The sequence below is a fragment of the Pimephales promelas genome, chromosome 13, assembly GCF_988280905.1.
Source record: "Pimephales promelas chromosome 13, fPimPro1.hap1.1, whole genome shotgun sequence".
Taxonomy (NCBI): domain Eukaryota; kingdom Metazoa; phylum Chordata; class Actinopteri; order Cypriniformes; family Leuciscidae; genus Pimephales; species Pimephales promelas.
In genome coordinates this window covers 27,819,860-27,839,482 of record NC_142781.1, presented here as the reverse complement: position 1 = coordinate 27,839,482, position 19,623 = coordinate 27,819,860, and the positions used below count along the sequence as shown (strand labels likewise).

At 35.9% G+C, this 19,623-nt stretch overlaps 1 protein-coding gene across 3 annotated transcripts in view; it reads right to left on the bottom strand.

Moving 5' to 3' along the window:
• Positions 1 to 9,393: 9,393 nt before the first annotated feature.
• Positions 9,394 to 19,623, bottom strand: part of ehd3 (EH domain containing 3) — a 48,423-nt gene continuing 38,193 nt past the window's right edge. For all 3 annotated transcript variants that reach the window (XM_089118812.1, XM_089118811.1, XM_039692589.2), the window contains 3 exons: positions 16,174 to 16,586; positions 13,136 to 13,300; positions 9,394 to 12,627 (listed from right to left, as the gene is read on the bottom strand). In XM_089118812.1, coding sequence (XP_088974938.1) covers positions 12,100 to 12,627; positions 13,136 to 13,300; positions 16,174 to 16,586 — 1,106 coding nt within the window. In that variant the 3' untranslated portion in view covers positions 9,394 to 12,099. The remainder of the gene's footprint in view (positions 12,628 to 13,135; positions 13,301 to 16,173; positions 16,587 to 19,623) is intronic.

The following is a 19,623-nucleotide window of genomic DNA, read 5'->3' as shown; positions in this document are numbered from 1 at the left end:
CATACGTAGCTTTAAAAAGATCAAATATGACATGAACACAGTACACGCTTTTTAAAGATGATCAGGAAAATTTTGGCCGTCAAATAAAAAACTCCCCAAAACTTACATTTACGAGGTACTGAGCCTATCTATGGACAAACAATATCAAACAACTGACTTGGGCTAGTACGTAACCACTTTCACCACTCAGAAAAACCGAGCAGCCAAAGCAATACCCTATCATCGTGTGAGTGGGTCAATTGAATGAATTTTCATTGTAGTTTAGGAAGAGAGTGACTTGCATTTTCAATTAAAATAATAAAAATTTATTATTTAAAATTAATAATGAAAATAAATCTTAAATTGTATTAATAATACAAGTCTTCTTGCCTGTGCATTACACACAAAAAAGAATATTTGAATATTACAAATATTACAAAAGAAATCTGAGAAATGTCCAGGCTAAAAGACATCTGTATAGTCTTTACAACTAGCTAAGCCGAGCGTTTCCCATAAGAATACCAAGCTATCAGTTGTGATAAAACAGGAAATGTGTAGAAAAAAAAACAAAAAAAACTGGACGTCCGATATATGAGGGTGGTGATAAATATGAATGGACCATTGTGACTACCGGTATCTAGTATCTAGGGATAGACATGAGTAGGTTGAGTCATACGTTAAGCCAAGACGGACAGGACACTATCCTTGTGTGTCCTTCACCCGTGCCGGGGAGAGCAGTTCAGGACTCGGACAAGGCTCACCAACTTTTCCCACAGGATTTTTGCTTCCGGCTCACTCACAGAGATAGATTTTCATTGCATCCTGTTTTCCCTTCTAAACACTTGGAAATGAGAACAACTGCATGCAGCATGTAATAACAGATATCACAATGTCAGACTGCACGCACTAAAGCAACTGTACTATATGTAAAATAACAATTTTAGGTTCCTTAAAACTGTGCTTTGGTATAACAAGCTTCTTGTGTTGAAGTCTATCACCCCTATTGACATGCATATATTTTTGTGTCCATTATTTTCTTTTAAAATAATTTGAAAAATTCATGACATGTTTCACTTCATTCTATAAAACCTTTTTAGTTTTAATTCATTTTCGGTACATTCAAAAATTAATCATATTATATGTTTTGGTATCTTAATCGCCAAAATGTCAGGTGTCTGGACAAATGAACACTGTAAAAAGAAAACTATTTACAGTGGTGCTTTAATATTACGAAATTCAAAATAAAACACTATGGTATGACACATAATTTCCAATCAAAAACACATAATTTTATGTTTTACAAGAAATAACAAAACTGTGTCAAGACAAACAAAAAACTGTTGAGATAATTGAAAAACATTAGTCAAGGAATTTGTAGTTTTGGCACAACTGCTTTCTATGTCATGTGGTACAACCAATGTAGGAAAATGCTGAAACAAATAGAAGCGAAGCCTGTTCAATTTAAAATTAGTTGCAAAAGTCAGGTGGCGCAACCAGGAAGTCACTGCAATGAATGTGCTTATATGAAATCCTAAGATTGTCTTTTTGTGTTCTATTTTTTTAATCGCTCGTGGTACTATGATGTCATACACCGATTAGGCAGTGCAGTGCCGCTAGTATAGCCTACTACTCGTATTACTTTTACCATATCTTTCTATGGGAGAAATGAAAAGGGTAGTATGCTATGCGGTTCCAAATTCAGCAGAGTTTCTGAATTGCTAGTTTCTGAATGGCAAAAAAAAAAAAAAAAAGATTGTTCCACTCTGCCGACTCATTTTTTCCACTAGCGTAGCTGGCTATCGCCAAAACTGGTGTGATTTTAAAAGACACATTTGTTAGATAATAGCCTATGTCAAGTAGCAGTACATTAGGAACATTTCATAATTGTAAAGAAAAAAACCTTTAAAGCATCAATAATCTTTTGTAAACAAAGCATTACATGTGCTACTCATTGTCATGCATTAGGGGGAGACAAATATTCACAAAAATCTCCAATTATGAGTCACACCGTAGGTGTTTGTGTGTGACACCATTTTTGTTAAGTATGATGCAGACCGGTTATCCTCAAAACAAACAAACACAGACTAACATCAACAGGCATTTATCATACACACTCTACTATGGATATAAGTACGTAACAAATAGACATTTCTTATGACCAGGAGGAATTTCAGCAGTCAGACACACCAAATACTATTCAAAATTTCCAGAGATTGAGTTTAACTCTGCATGGAGATGCTAATCAGGTTTGCTGCATACTAATAGACATTCTCCTCACATACTTGAGAGTGTCTTCAGGTCCAAGCGCTGAGTAACAAACTCGTGAGGCCTCATGCCCTGGGTTCAGCACTTCTCTGCAGTATTATCAGCCAGGTCATCTTCAGCTCTGTCAACCAAGGGCTCTTCATGTCTGAAACAATTAGCAACTTGATGTGAGCTTTCATGAGTACAGCAGTCTAACCTTGACACTCGTGACAGTCTTTCAGTTCAGCAAAAGGGAATGTGAATTTCACTCTCCACAGATAGGGAGTACTTTGATTTACCATTACTTAAAAAAAAAATTAGATATTAAAAATGAAAAATTATTAGATATGATAGAAAAACTTGTTTAATACAATCACCAGTATGAAAAGCAAAATAAATGCAAAAGCCCAGTGTTATGGATTTATACATGCTGCTCAAGCATTTAACCCTGTTATTGTAAATTATCAAGCATTTTTCCTCTCTAATTATTTAATGAAAATATAGATTTATTGATCGTATAAACCAACATTGGGTCCCAAATTAGTTAGCTTTTATTGTGTAAGAAATTATTTAAGAATGAATGTGCAAACTTGTTACTTGTTATTCTAGAGTTGTTTCTTTTTATTTAACTTTTTAATTGGATAAATGTTATTTGACTTTGAAATTATATATATATATATATATATATATATATATATATATATTATACATTTAACAAAAATAAACACAAAATACAAAAAATAGTCCCAAATTTCAGTAAAGAGTTGCAAAAGTTTTTTTAAAAAAAGTTTTTTTTTTTTTTTGCCACATAAACTTTGAGAGGGGCTTATTTATTTACCAATAGAAAATTAGGCCTGACCTGCAACATTGCCTTCAATAACTGAACTAATTCAAACTTAAACAGATTAAAAGGAGGATTCTAGTTTTAAACCCGATGACCATGAGAAAAACATTCACAATAATGTTTTCTCTTGCTCTGCTCTTATTCTTCAATGAAAAACACACTTTAGAATGTGATAATTTGATCTGACAGATCAAAATTTGTTGTTGGGTTGCCAAAAAGATTACATGAAACCAGTTACATAACGTGGACTAATTGTGAACAGAAGTGAGAGCTGTAGTTTCTCATCTTTACTATATCTTTCACCATCTGTGCTCAGACAATCTTTACAGCTACATTCCTTTTAGTTATGGATGATCATATCAGCATCATTAATAAAGCATGTATTTGATAACAAGCGCTGACATTTCTGTATAGTATCCTTATCCTGAAAACCATATACTGTTCTGTCAAAATGAAAATGATTAAATTCCTGCAGCTATTTTCACTGTCATGCATCTCCCTGAGAACGCTTAATATTGTATCAAATTGCCTTCCTTTTTAATATGGAAATTTCAGTTTATATATTAACTCTAAAAGCTATTTTTTAATGTAGCCTACCCAGTGTTGGAAAGTTTTTATTTTTAATGAATGTTATGTAATCACTTGTAAAATCTTAAGCATCTAAATGTCACAACCTCACACATCCCACTCAGGTTCACATGCACAAATAGCATACATTAGTATTGTGATTCACGTGGTGTCCACAACCGGCTGTGATTGAGTGTTCCTCTTCCTGAGGGATTTATCTAGAGCGCTGGATGTTTAAGAGCTTTCGAATCATGAAAATCTTCCTGTTCCTCTCATGGTTCAACACGGGCAAGGACTTAAGGTCAAGGGACATGCATTTATTTATTATGAAATAAATTCATTATTGTTATTTTTGAGTAACTCTCAAAGACACAGTTGTCCCTCTAGCGGTTAAAAAACACAACACTACATGTAGGCTATTGTGCGGAAGAACATTGTTTTGGCTGTGCTTCAGCTCTGAATGACTGTGGCTGAATTATCCTCCTACTGCTCATAAAATAAGAGATATTACCAGTTCAGATTGAAAGGTTCTCAAGATGACTATAGCAGAAGATATCACTGTAGCTATACGCATAAATGTAGCCTAACGTTACTTCCTAGAAAATAAATTTCAGCACAGAGCTACATAATAAAATTCCTCACCTGCTGAGAAATAAAAACACAATCTCTAGGTAGCTTTTACATTAAAATCCCTCAGTTTTCGTCATCTCCAAAAAGCCAAGTCAGTCTTGACTCTGTCTCGTTGTATAAAAGTAACTTGTTCCCACAGGCAAATTAATATCACGTGACCTTCCCGGAGACGCCATCTTGAAACAATGTTGTTTTGTATGTTTTTTATACCTCGTCATTTTGTTCATACAGGACATTACTGAAACTTAAGTGTTAACTTATATTTGTTTACACTCGCAATTAAACACAACATTTTGCTTTCCTCAAACAAATTCTTGCCCGTTTTGAGTGAGTTTCTTTTCTGTTTATCCTCACCAGTCATAATCCCCGTCGTTGTTCTGATACAAGCTTAGTCTTCTCACATCTATGGAGTCTAATGACGGCGGGTATACTGTAAAATCCCGATTTAACCGAACCTCCGGCACGATTTTATCATCCATTGACCCAGCAGGGGATGACCATTTTCACTTATTAGCACGAAACTCACTTCGTTAAACTCGTAATGCTTCTTCTAATGTTTTGCCCTCAGCAATGGCGCTGGTTGTGACGTCATGTGACGCACGGGTGACTGACATGCACGCAGTTTCCCCGCGAAAACAGTCAGGTCTAAAATACCTATAACGTATGATGAGTTTACCATAGTAGTGAATCTGGGTTAGACAAAACCACGTTTTGGAAGAAGGATTGATGATGTATGACTCATTATTTAAAGTTGGCTAATTTTGAACAAGAAAAGTAGGCCAACCTTAAGTTTAAAAATTACTTAAAAAACTTAAAAAATTAAGTTTTAAATTTCTTTTTAACACCGTGGCAGTGATGGCACAATCAAATCTATTTATTTGTTTTTTAAATAAGAACTTTTTTTATTTGTTTGTTAATGAAAGGCATTAGGCATTTTGTTTTTATTATTATTTTGAGGCACTCTTAAACAAAGGATTCAGTCAGTGGTATTCTCATATTATATTTTATCACATGATAAGATTATCAATGATGTAATCAAATATATTTGTTTGTTTGTTTGTGAAATATTATTTTTTTAATTTTTGATGCTTAAACTAAGATTTCAGTCAGATGTATTTTATTTTTTTATCACAGAAAATACATATGAGCGGTGTAACAGACTTCCTACTGATTTGACTTTACATGTTTTAAGTTGTTTACCATGAGTATAGGGCAAAAACATTGTTTTTGTAGATTTATTTAGCAAAAGTCTTACTGTAAAAACTTCTGCTGTGGAAAGAAGTAAACCTTGACTTGATAATTTCATAACTGTTAATTTCTTCTTTTTGAGCTATTCATTTGTGGCTTTTCTTGAGTGTTTTGGTCATTGTCTTGTTTTTGCAATGTCCACTTGTGGTTCAGCCCCAGCTTTTAGACAGATGGTCTCGCATTCCCCTCAAGTACTCTCTGGTTCAGTGTGGAATTCATGGTTGACTCTGTGATGGCGAGCTGGCCAGACCCTGAGGCACAACATGCAGCCCAAAACCATAAAGCTTCCATCACCAAACATTACAGATGGCCTGAGGTGCTTTTAACCGAACGTTGAACGTTGGTTTTTGCCAAACATGTCAGGTTTTGCTGCTAGTCAGCTCTAATTCTGTCTCATCAGTCCACAACACACTGTTCCGACACCCTTTAGATTTTACCTGGCAAACATGCCTGATGAATCTGCAGTATGTTTATGAGAACATAAATCTATATTCGCATACCGGTAGGTTTCCTGGTCACTCCCTGCAGATGTTATTGATCAGCTCTTGTGGTGAGATCTATCCTGGATAGATATCTTTGGGGTGCCTAAGATTTTGAAAGAAATACATTTTTTACACATCAAATTGAAAAAGAAAAACTAATTAATTTCTTAAAAAATGTTTGTATTTCAAATGATGTTCCATTGTACTCTATATAAATCAAAGAATTAAAAAAAATGCATCTGTTTCCACAAAAATATTACAAACCACAACTGTTTACAAGACTTAAAAAGAAATGTTTCTTTACACCAAATCAGCATATTAGAATGATTTCTGAAGGATCATGTAACACAGAAGACTGCTTAAAATTCAGCTTTGCCATCACAGGAATAAATTATATTTTAAAGTACATTAAGATAGAAAACAGTATAGTAATATTTCATAATTTGACTGTTTTTGCAGTATTAGCCTTGGTAAGCATGAGAGACTTCTTTCAAAAACATTACCAACCCCAACATTTTTGAAGTGGATATCATTTTCGGAATTGTGGTTTGTATATATATCATTTTATTTTTTAAATAACATTTTTTTTATTATATACATACACTGTAAAAAATATTTTCAAGATTTGTTATCACAACATATTTTCTTTTGTCAAATCAACTTTATAATAATTTATTTAGTTGAGATAACTTATTATTTTGAGTTTCTGATGATTAAATCATTCTCCTTCATTGTATTAACTCACTTTTTCCAGTTCAATGAACTTAAAATTTTAAGGCAACCCAGGTTACTTACTTTTTTAAGTTAAACCATCAGTATTTTTTTTTACAGTGTACTTCCCCCACACCCCTGAAGCTTGTCCTTAAGTGAGCATTTTCCATCACTTGGAGAGAATATTCGTGACGGGTAGTGAGGAAGGGTCAGGTGTTCCCTGCTTATCATATCCTGCTGTCAAGAACATGTCCAGATGAGAATCCACCCTGTGCTTTCGTTTCCTAGGACATACAATACATGATGCAACAAACAGGAAGCCATCACTCGCGCAGACGGCCCTGTTAATGCAGGACGAGGATCTGCAGAAAACATTATGTACCGTCTCCACCGGGAGTTCCTGTGATTAGCATGATAACCAATGTTTTTTTGGACATCCATAAAACCTGTCTATCCCATTTCTAAACAAAGACAGACTTGACATGTTTTGGGAAAACTGAAGGAATATTATTACTGCATGTATTTAGTGTAATTTTGTTTTGTGAATTAACGTCACAACCTTCCTGTTACACACCAACGTAACAATTTAACAACATGCTGTTTTCATCGCTGAGGAAGTCTCCGGAGCTGAAATTCAGTGGTAACAGGCATTCAAAGGACAACTCCGGCGCAAAATGAATCTTTAGTCTAATTACACATTGTTACCTAGTCAACCGTTATCTGAGATTTGTTTTCATGATTGCCGAATGTAAATAGTTTTATCTCTAAAAACAGTTTAGCCTATAACGCTAGTATAATGCTAGTATATAGGGCATAGAGTAATGACAGATGAAAATCGCTTGTTATTACCACTAAAAAGGTTCAAAATAGCCCCACACCAACACGACAGCATAACAAGGGTCCCTACATTCAAACCGAAGCATTGAGAACTTTGTCAGTGTCCAAACAGTTTAATAAGAAGATATTTTATACACACAGTAAATTTCGCGAATACAGGAAGAAGCCATCTTTGAAAAATAGTCTCTACCAGTCGAACTACGAATGCCGATCCAAGTGCGCTGGTGAGATGTGAATAAGGTGATAAGGTGAGCGCGAATAGTAGGCTACGTGTACATATTGAAGACAAGTAAACGGTTTGTGTTTGTGTTTCTTCTGGAAACAACGGACCATATGAGATTCTGCACAGTTCAGCGCACTTGGATCGGCACTCGTAGATCGACTGGTAGAGACTATTTTTCAAAGATGGCTTCTTCCTGTATTCGCGAAGTTGACTGTGTGTATAAAACATCTTCTTATTAAACTGTTTGGACACTGACAATGTTCTCAATGCTTCGGTTTGAATGTAGGGACTCTTGTTATGCTGTCGTGTTGGTGTGGGGCTATTTTGAGCCTTCTTAGTGGTAATAACAAGTGATTTTTATTTGTCATTACTCTATGCCCTATATACTAGCATTATACTAGCGTTATAGGCTAAACTGTTTTTAGAGATAAAACTATTTACATTCGGCAATCATGAAAACAAATCTCAGATAACGGTTGACTAGGTAACAATGTGTAATTAGACCAAAGGTTCATTTTGCGCCAGAGTTGTCCTTTAATTTCTGACATGCGCTGTAAGCGGTAGACCAATCACAAAAGAATGGGCCGTCTGACCAATCAGAGTAAAGTATCTTTACTATCGTTCAGTCTTTCCACTATCAAATTCCGCCATGGCGTGATGCAACTGGCATGTAAAGGGAATGGGAGATGGGTTTCTCTGATTGGTTTATTGCACGTAATGCCCAAAACACACGCATTACTCATGAAGAGAATAGAGACAACCCTTCTAGACCACCGGCATGGCACGGAGACCATTTTTCCCATTGTTAAACTAAAAGTGGATTAGGACATGCCCATGTGCACATGCGCTTAGATCATTAACAGAGGGCCCTGAATCTTTAGTTTTCAGACAGTTTGAGAAATGAGGTGGTGAAAAGTATGAGAAAATGTAAATGTTTTTTGTTTTTTTTTTGGATGCATTTAAACCAACTGTAGGAGCCCTCTAAAACAAAATTAGTATAAATATAGTTTGGTCGACATGTAACAAGACTCAAAAAGACCTTTAAATGAGTTTGATCTTTATTTAGTTGAATAAATGTCCACCTCCCTGAACAGTAGTGTCTCACATAGTTTGTCCGCACTGGTTAAAACACAATGAGCAACAGAGCATCTGTGCTTCACACAAGCACACGTACACAAACTACTTCATAATACATTTGCAAACCATATTGCACCCATATACATGTACATACTTGGTCAAACACACAAATACACAACACTACTTTATGGGCCAAAAAAATCTGATGTGCAAAACTTCTGGAATTTTTTCAGTTGAGACTCACATGGAGCATTAATGAAAGTCTTTGAAGAAACGTCAGTTCAATTTATTAGCATGTAATGGTATTGTAGAATACGACAATGTGCTTTATTCATTTCTAATGTCACGAATCTGATTGAGGCGGGTGTGTCTCAAGGCACCGAGGCAGATGTTAGGTTTAATTCATCGAACTAAACAGGCTTAGAGGTTTTGTTGGAATCAGTGGAGATATTTCGCATAAACAACTGGGCAGTCAAATCAAAGCAGATCAGATTTAAAGGAACAGTACACACAGTAAAGATCCTGTCATTATTTAGTCATGTCCATCACAATTATCTCATGTTGTTCCAAACCTGTATGTTTTTCTTCTGCTGAACCCAAAATATGATATTTTGAAGAATTGATAACCAAACATTTTTGGTTCCCATTGACTTGCATTGTAATTTTGTCCATATAAAATGGAAGTCAACATTTTTCTAAATATCTTCTTCTATGTTGAGGGTAACATGAGAACATGAACAACATGAGGGTGAGTAAATGATGACAAAATTTTAGTTTTTTGGAGGACTATCCCTTTAAAGTCAGTGATCCCAAACACGTCAGTGTGCCTCATAACCAATCATGACATGCCAAATTAAAATCTGTACGTAATTTTCAGTAAATAAACACATGCTTCAGAAAACATGGAATATAGTGTATAAGCTGTATCAAACTATTTTAAGAAACTTTATGGGGCTTTTTTATCTTCTTTTGTTGTCAACCACAGTATATAAATCATACAGGTTTGGAAATACATTATGTTGAGTAAATAAAGACAGAATTGTAATTTTCTGGGTGATTTATAACTTTAAAGACCATTTAGTTCAGTGCATAAAACCCTATCAATTTACCTTCAGATCCTAAATACCTGCAGGAGAGAATGTGACAGCTTTAGATAACTGCTTTTCAAGGGGTGGCTAGAGAGGTAAAGAGTTCATTAAATGCTGATATAATAAAGTAAAAGGACTTGATACATATTAGATCCAAAGCCACTGCTCTTTCAATGAGCATTTGAATATACTGTAGAAACTCTCATTCACATCATTTGAATAAAGTGTAACAGCTGTTTCGCAGAGTCAATCTATTTTTTTCTATTCTTTGGAAATCCGACCGGAATTACATAAAAACGAATATAACCCAATTTAGTTTAGATATGTTAAGCATTAACACATACAGTATACTATCGACAAGGATACTAGCTCTACGGGTCCATCAAAACACTAAACATTGAGTCTTCTGACATGACGGCTATACAGTTTTAACAGTCTCTTGGTCAGGCTAGAAAGGACTCGCATTCATTAAGATGCCGCCTTAACAAGAAGAAAATACAATTACACCTAGGTATAAAAGGAATTTTGCTTTCCTTGTTCGATTATACCAGTTGTGCATGTAAAACAACAACTGATACTAAGATTCAGAATACAATTCATGTTTGTCTGCAGTAATTGATGTCTCACACCCCACCTGAGACACAGAGTAGTCTGATATACACTACGTTCAAAAGTTTGGGGTCAGTTCGATTTTTTTTTTTTTGTAAAGAAAATATTTTTATTCAGCAATGATGCATTAAAAGACATTAATAATGTCAAAAAAGGTTTCAACTTCGAATAAATCCTGTTCTTCTGAACTTTCCAATCCTGAAATATGGATCTCGCTTTCCCCAAACAATTTAGCAACTCAACATTAAGAATAATAAGAAATGTTTCTTGAGCATCAAGGATCATGTGACACTGAAGACTGGGGTAATGATGCTGAAAAATTCAGTGTTGACACCAGAGGAATAAATTACATTTTAAAATATGCTCAAATAGAAAACAGTTATTTTAAACTGTAAAAATATTTCATAGTATTATGGGTTTTTTTTATACGGATTCACGATATATCGGCCACATTATCGGTATCGGCCGATATATGATCATTTTTAATGTTATCATTATCGGCCCAACAAGGACATTTAGCCAACATCTAAAACCGATAAATAATGTATTATTTCCTTCAGCTGAGGCACTTTAGATGTGTACTGTTCAACATGATGCTTTTAAAATACGATTGAAATCACTTTAAAAAAGGAAAATCCAGTTAAAGTGCAAAATGTGCAGCGCAAGTCTGTCATATCGGCTACACAACATTAAAATAAGAACATCATAATTGTGTTTGCATCTTGGCTTTTAAAGAGGAAAATCAAAAATTGCCTAAAAATTTGGATTTAGATTTAGATATATCGGCCAAAATATCGGTTATCGGCATGGGCCAAAATTGTCATATCGGTGCATCCCTATTTTTTTTTAATTTTGGTGAGCATAAGCTACTTTTTAAAAGCATATTGTTGCCCCCAAACTTTTGGACAGTAGTGTAAATTAAACATGAATGTGAAATATATAGATAAAGCATCTTAGCACATCCTTACCAGGCGCAAAGCGACGAGTAATTCTTCGGCACGCGAAACAGCTATGCAACATGACACAATGACAGACAATCCGAAGACATTGATGTTTAATGTAGTTACGTGAAGTAGGTCCAATGAGATTTCACTGAGGGCGAAGCTAGCAAGCGCAAAGTCGCAGAAATGCAACCAAGCAATCGACAAAATGTGCTGTTTTACATATAATATCTTTTATCGCAACACGTCTGGTTAGGACACAGTGTTAGAGTCATGATAGCTGAAAAGATGAAATTGAAACTATGGCATAAAAATATGACTAAAATCTGAAAGCACACATAAAACAATTTTAAACACTGCAGACAGTACGACTTGTTTATAAAAAAGTAAACTAAACTAAAAAAAAAACAAAAAAACATACACAGGTCAAAATAGTTGAAAAGGTGGATCATTTTCAAATCCATTCTTGCAATTGAAGCATAAACTACATGTCAAAGAAGTCACTGTTTTTTTTTTTTAATATATATAATGGTTGTCCAGCCATCAATAATTCAACTGCAACCTAAATGTACACTATTCTCTTTTCCAAAATCCATCCAGTTTCCAAGCCGCTTCAATCTTACTCTGTAACTTTTCTCTTGGAGGGCGGCACAAGATGAGCAGGCAGTTCGCTCGGAAGCTCGTGACCTTCTAGTTTGACCTTGATCAGGTGGTTGGCCAAGGCAAACTCCTCGTCATCGAGCATCCCATCTTTATCAATGTCAGCCAGCTTCCAGATCTTACCCAGCACAGTGTTTGGCAGCTTGGACTTCACCATCTCCCTCTTGGCATTGGCCCCAGTCACTTTGCCATTGACAGGTGAGAGAGTGTAGAAGATTTCATCATACATGGGTTTGTCACGCGCCACCACCCACTCGACTTCATCAATGCCCTCGCCGGCTCCCTCGCCATACCCGTGTCCGAACGGCCCGTTCATAGTGCCCTCGAAGGCGCCGCCCTTCACCATCTGATTGGGGCGCTGGGTCTCCTCCTGGCGTACCAGAACCATAAGCTGGGCAATGTCGTGAGCCAGCATGTCATCCACGGAGTCCAATAGCTTCATTTTCAGAGGCTGGAACTTGTTCAGATCATGTGCCTGAAGCTGATCCTATTCAGCGGGAAAGAATGTAACAAAAGATCCTGTCAACATCTGTTGATACTTCTAGGGTAAACCAGCTCCCCGCCCCCCTTACATACTCGGTTGCAGACAGGCTGTTGCTGCTTGACAATACCTTGATGCTTTGGCTTCTTTTGGAAATAGTTTTGTGTTGGCGGAGAAGAAACATACAAACTAACTGGCCAAATTTTGTCTGAAACGCAAATGACTCAATATTCACTTGTTTGTAGAGCTGTTTTATAAAAGCATCAATTATATAAACTGCATTCTTACTCAAGTGGTCATTTTTAACTATAAGACAGACATATAATCAGGTTTGGAGAGGTCCACCCAAATATGAAGCTATTGCTTTTGTTGATTTAAAAAAGTCACATGGGTTTGAATGAAATGATGTGGAAAAATGAATGCTGCTTTTTAATGATTCTAGAGAAAGAAAGACCTTTTAAAAGTCCCAGTGAAGCATTCTTGAATCAGTCTCTATTGTTTCGATTGACCTTACCTGCATTTTCTTAAGATTAGGGAAGTCTCCCGGGGAAATCTGGTGTTCTCTCTCAATGCGGCTGTAGATCTCGCCCAAGCTGTTAATCAGCTCCTTCTTTTTGTTGTCTTTCCCAAAGACTGAGGGCATGTCTTTCTTTAAGGAGCTAATGATGTATGCATGGACCTGTGAGACCACAAAAACAAAGCTCCTTGTAAGTTTATAAAGCAAGCATCAGTAGACTACAGTTAGAAAGAGCATGTCTAAAATAAATAAAATAAAACGCATTAAAGAAATGACTGAAACGCAATACTGTATAATCAAAGAAAATCATTAATTCATAAATAAATGAATACTTTTAGGACTGTTACGCTTTTTTATTGTGACATTTTCACAATATGAATTATTTTTTTATGTGGAATGTGGAATTATCATGGAGAATTCTTAATATTAAAACATTACTTATTATTTAATACAATTTTAATCTTTATCAATTATAGTAACAGCTCTTAAATACAGCTAAATCAAACTTGGATTTAAAATGACTGTGAATGGTTGATCCATTCCAAATATTAAAACAGCCTTAAATTTTCTTCTTGATTTTAGTCTGAAATATGACTAAAATGTTCTTAACAGGCTTCATTGGATTGTATATCCTTTATAGATAAAAATATGTAGTTTTTACCCATTGTATTCAACCCAAACATGTGTTAAAACATTACTTATAAAGCTGAATATTAGCAAGAATACAAAAGCTACTAAATAAATCGTCATGTGCGACAGAGAGGGGCCTGGCCACAACGTGGAAGGAAGGTGACTGTATAAATGATGACAGGAGGGGAAGCACATCTGTATGATCAGGGTGAGGGACAGAGAGAAAACGTAAATGTTGTTTTTTTAATGCATCCGACTAGACCTGGAGATCTAAATGGAGCTTGATGATAAGTGACAAGTACTGACAGTCCCTAACATTTCCTCTTCCAGAACGGGTCTCTTTGGCCTGGCCCTTGTGTTTTGATCAACATTTGTACTGATGGGGATAATAAAGGATTTCAGACGTAAATGAACAGACATAAAAGAGTTTCAGTTTCCTTTTAAATGACAGCTTTATGTTTGACTACCTAAACTACAGTTTTATCTAGGAGGCAGATTGCTGTCGAAAAACATGGTTTTAATGTGGAATCTGGCCATTACATCAGCCGACAAAAGATAATAAAAACGCCAGGGCTGTCAAATGAATACATAAACACTGTAATTATTAAAAAAGTATGCTTTAAAAAGTAATGCCTGTCCCTCTTTATATTAGTTGTCTTTAACTACTGTGTATTAACATAACTGCATGCATTTACATATGTAATTAATTTCTGTAAATACATCTAATTACACTACTGACATTTATCTTGCACCTTAATTCACCCTTAAACCTACCCATATATTTCATATTATCATTCAAAAGCATAAACACTCAAAAATATTTCTGTGACATGCATTGCTTTACCATGGTACCATTTAGCAGGCACAATTTTTGCGACATCAACATCTAGTTTAATTTAATTTTCCAGTAATTTCAGTCCATTAAATGTTTGATATATATATATATATATATATATATATATATATACAAATATATATATCTATATATCTATATGCGAGTAGGGTTGGGTATCGTTTGAATTTGAACGATTCTGATTCCGATTCCGATTCCTTGTTTTGATTCCGATTTCTAAAGATTCTCGATTCCGATTCTTTTAGGAGGCAGGGTCAAAAAGGTTTAGCTAACCTTGCTAACCAATGGTCTTTCTGAAGGAAATACTCCTTTCTGAAGGAAATACTCCTTCTGTCACAAATACTCTTTTTGTCACAAATTTTGCCGAGATTTCGTTATTTTTAGAAAAGCAAAGCCACACTTTGGACTGCCGACGTAAGCTACTCATGTTCGACTCGTGCGGTTATGCCAACACTTCCGGTAGACGCATCTTCGTTGGTGTTGTTCAGCGGTTTCTTCTTCCGGTCGGCGGACTGTGAATATCGAAACTAGGAATTGAAATTTTTACTTTTGAGCGATTCCGGGAAAAACGAAAAGTTAGTCCCGGTTCCAATCGATACTCGATTCTCGATACCCAACCCTATATGTGAGTGAACTTCCTTTAAATGAATGTGCTATTTTAGAATTTGTAATTAAAGCAAGGAAGACTGTTAAATCACTCAAGGTCATTTATAATCATGTCTTTATGGGGAATGGCATTTTGACTCATGATCCCTCAGTATCTTTCAGCACATCTAACAATCTCCAACTAATCACTGACCCCTGAGTCAAAGTCAAGGTCTTTCTTTGTAATTTCTCATCTAGTTTAGCTGTGATTTCCTGCACAACCAGTATCTTCTATGACCCTTGGGTTTAGTCTTGATCAAAAATGCAGCCAAACATCAAGGAGCCACATCAGTTTGGAAAATGTCCTCATTACTGTGTAAAGTCTGCAAGTTCAGACAGACAAAATGCCTGTAAACACACAAAATGCATGTATATTGCTATTACTTTTACACTAGAGCTATATATGCTGGACCACATCAAAAACAAATTGGAACAGCAACATGTTAACTGAATGAGTGAAGTAACAGACCTTTTATTCTGAATCACACACCAAATATTTTCCCTTTGAACATCAGCATTTTAAAAGCATAAGTGCTGAGACTCAGCTTGTTTTCATTCAGACAAAATTTGCTTGCCAAACATTAAGCAGTTTGTTAATCATATCCAGCTTTTGGTTTCAGTTTGGTACTCATCAAGAGTATTATTTGAAAAATAGCTGAAAAAAAAAAAGAATTTCTCCAAATGTATTCTTTTGAGCTCCAAGGAAAAATAACAGCTTATGAGTTTGGAGAGATGAGGATCAGTAAATGACTTTAATAAGTAATTTGCAGAAAATAATAATGGTTATATTATAAGGCTTTTATCGATGTTTAAATGCAGAGTCATACTTAGCTAAAACCTCAGGTGGGTAATTTGTTTGCTGGATTACATGACAAACTTCATGTGTTAATGTGTAATAAAAGTTTACCTTTGCCAGACGAGCTCTCTTGATCAGATCGTTGAGCTTGCGAAGGGCGGCGTTGCGGGGCAGCGATTGGATATCCTTGAACAGGTCTTGCTCTTCCGCCTCAAACAGCTTGCGATTGTCTGAAATCAGCAACGGATGCGACCAAAAGGAGCCTATGTAGACACGAATCACCTCAGGTGTGTTGACGATCTTCCCCAGCGACCACATGAGGGCGCCGTAGACGCGCATCAACTGCTGCGTCTCGATCTGGTCGGCCTTGTTGAGCACCACACGGATCTTGTCCTCGTGGTTCTTGAGGGCCTTGATGACCTCAGAGAACTCGTCCGAGATGTCCAGCTTGTGGGCGTCGAACAGCAGGATGATGCGATCCACGCGTTCGGCGAACCACTCCAACACCGCAGCGAAGTCATAGCCTGAAGGAGAGATTGGAAAAGAGATTGATATCCTGTCCAATATCTATGGTTCACTAAGCTTTTGTACCACATGGATGCCTGCACGAGAGCGGAGAGGCGGACAGCCAATCAGAATGGGTAAAATGACCTTCTTAGACACTCAATAGCACTGAAGCTTTTGACTCTTTTCCAAGTATCGTTAAAATGCTCAGGCCTGTTGTGGTTTTTATGATCTAATGTCTGCCAGTTAATGGCTTCTGCAGCTCTCTCTGGGGATACAGCGAGTCAAACACAAACAGTAAGTCCACCATTCAAGAGGACAGCTAGAAGAAGATGATTCATTTTAAACCAAGGCTGCATTATGTAGAATATTTCAGAAAAGTAGTTGATGTATTTAGATTAACTATGCAATATTAGCAAATTCCTTTTACATATTAAAAGTCAGTATAAATTATATAAGTTATTTTTTTTCAAGAGAATATAAACACACTGTTCTACTTGTAATATTAACTACATGCATTTTTAGGCATCAAGTCAAGTCTACATCAAGTACTGAAGATGTTTACGGCAAAAGGCCAACTGTAACTGTATGATTCAGAATGACTCTTTTTAAGTCTGGCTCTCATTTTAAAGTGCCCCTATTAAGCTATTTTAAAGTTTCATAATGTTGTTTTGGAGACTCCTACAACAGGTTTACATGCATCAAAAGTAAAAAAGGTTTCATTTTCTCATAATATACATTTGCACATCACCACATTTTTAATGATTCTCAAACGACTCGTCAGATGAATCAATCTCTCTAAATCCCTCCTTTCCGCGAGCTACTCTGCTGTGATTGGTCTACCACGTACAGCAAGAGTCGAAAACAAAAATGTCCATTGCCATAACGTCAGGTCTGCTTGACCTGAAGCTTCCTACACCATATAAACCAAGCACAGTAACGAACAATAACGTTGATTTAACCTTATCAATGGTAATTGATTAAACTCTACAAGAACTAGTTGTTCAACCTGAACGTCCATTGCAAGAACGACTCAAGCAGGACGTTTCTGAGTGATACACAACTCAGTTTTAGGTACATTGTGAAATGTTGCAACTGTAATTCCTCACCATTAGATTTAATAAGTGCATGTCCATCAACAAACCAAATTTTTACTTGAACTTATTTATTTACCAAGAATTTTTCTAATTTATTATGGTGAACGTGTGTAAACTGAATCAATAACAGTGCATACATTAGCCATAGCGTGAATGTGAACGACTGATGTGACATAAACATTGGTAAATCAAATCTTGCTCCGTGCTTAATCTTTCCTCAAAGTAGTGAGAACGACAGACAATCTGCATTAATAGACACAGTTTTAGGTAATAGTGGCCCACAACTGATAAGCAGAAGTATTTCAGTAAGAAAGTAATAATGTGAGTTAGCCAGAAGCAGGAGAACAACACAATATAAAACGCAAAACTAAGTATTTTGAACGCCATCTTTCAAGAGCAAGCGGTTCGAGAATCCTGCATTGAATTCTGAGATTTGAGAAGCAGTCGTCAGTAAAATAAAGGGAACACAGCAAAAGTTTAGGATTATACTGCTGTGGTATCATGGTAAAGATGAATTTTAACCACTGATTCTTCACATGCTCGTCCTTGGGCAGTGAATTAAACTGGCTTCACCTTCACATTGTAGAGAACAGCTTCTTCTCGACATGATGATATCCATTATCCACAGGAATCAGCTGCAGTGTTTGAGGTTCAAGTTTTCCCCCGGTGTATGCACGCTTTAAGTGGACGGGGAATGTGCTAATGTTTCGTCTTGACGTCACAACGAAACGGCTTATGACTTGTTTGAAAAACGATTAATTTCATTAACTCAGGGCTGACTTTTACTTTTGAAAACCAATACTTTATATACGGTGCACTTTCAGATTTAAAACTTTGCAGGATGTTTTCATTCACTTAGAGATGTTACACACTACATGAAAAGTCATTTTCGAAATCCATAATAGGGGCACTTTAAGGAGCTGCAGACTCTTAGGGAGGAGTGTAAAACTAGCTTTTACATTATCTGGGTGACTGCACATTCAACTTTCTAGCTGCTGAGATTTTAAAAGGGGTCAGAATCCTTCAAATGAAACCTGATGCTATGGTCTAATTAGTCTTGTATTGCATGATACGATATCTCCAAATCCATTTGCACTGCTGCAGTGCAACAGAGGATGAAAAATACTTAATTCTAGGATGTTTTGATGAATAATAATAAAAAAAAAAAATTATGCAAATGCAATACAGTTAAAATGAATCCGAAACCACACAACGTCCTAATCAGCCTCAACACATTGTGCAGTGTTTGCTTTTAGTGACAGACAAATTACTATCCCATTGCAATCGGTTAGGACACTGTGTGCTTGTGACAAGAAAATCATAATATTGCTAGATATAAAGTTTACACTGACAGAAGAAAAACATTGAAAAGGTATTCATAAACTAGAAAAAATCTATTTTTGTCCACTCACTCCACATTTATGCTACAATAGATGCTAAAACTGAAATTTAATTGAAAAAAATTAAAGCTATGTAGAAATAATTAAAAAAACAGAAACTAATAAAAAAGAGAGTAAAATTTGAATATTAAATAAAAGCATACGGTTTTGGCACGACCGTGATGGAAAAAAAAAATAGTATATTTCCAAAGTCAGCAGTTCTGTTGGGAGGAATTAGTGTGTTAATATTTCAAATCAGTGACATGGAATATGGCCGACATAACCAATTCTTCCACAGGAAGATCCCATGCCTACAGGAATGGGGTGGACCATCCCTTCCGATTTGGCAGTTTCACAAGGAGAGGCTTTATTGTCACCTGCAATAGATTGTTTTTTTTCTTTTCAACAACTTATAAATCTCTATTCAGTATTGTATAACTTCAGAGTGAGACTAGCAAACTCAAGGATCTAAGAAAGACAACATCTACAGTAACAGACACATGAGACAGTGTCATTGAGAGCAGGACAATAACAGCGGTGAAACTGGGCTTGGCATTACAGCTGTGATTATATTGTTGAAG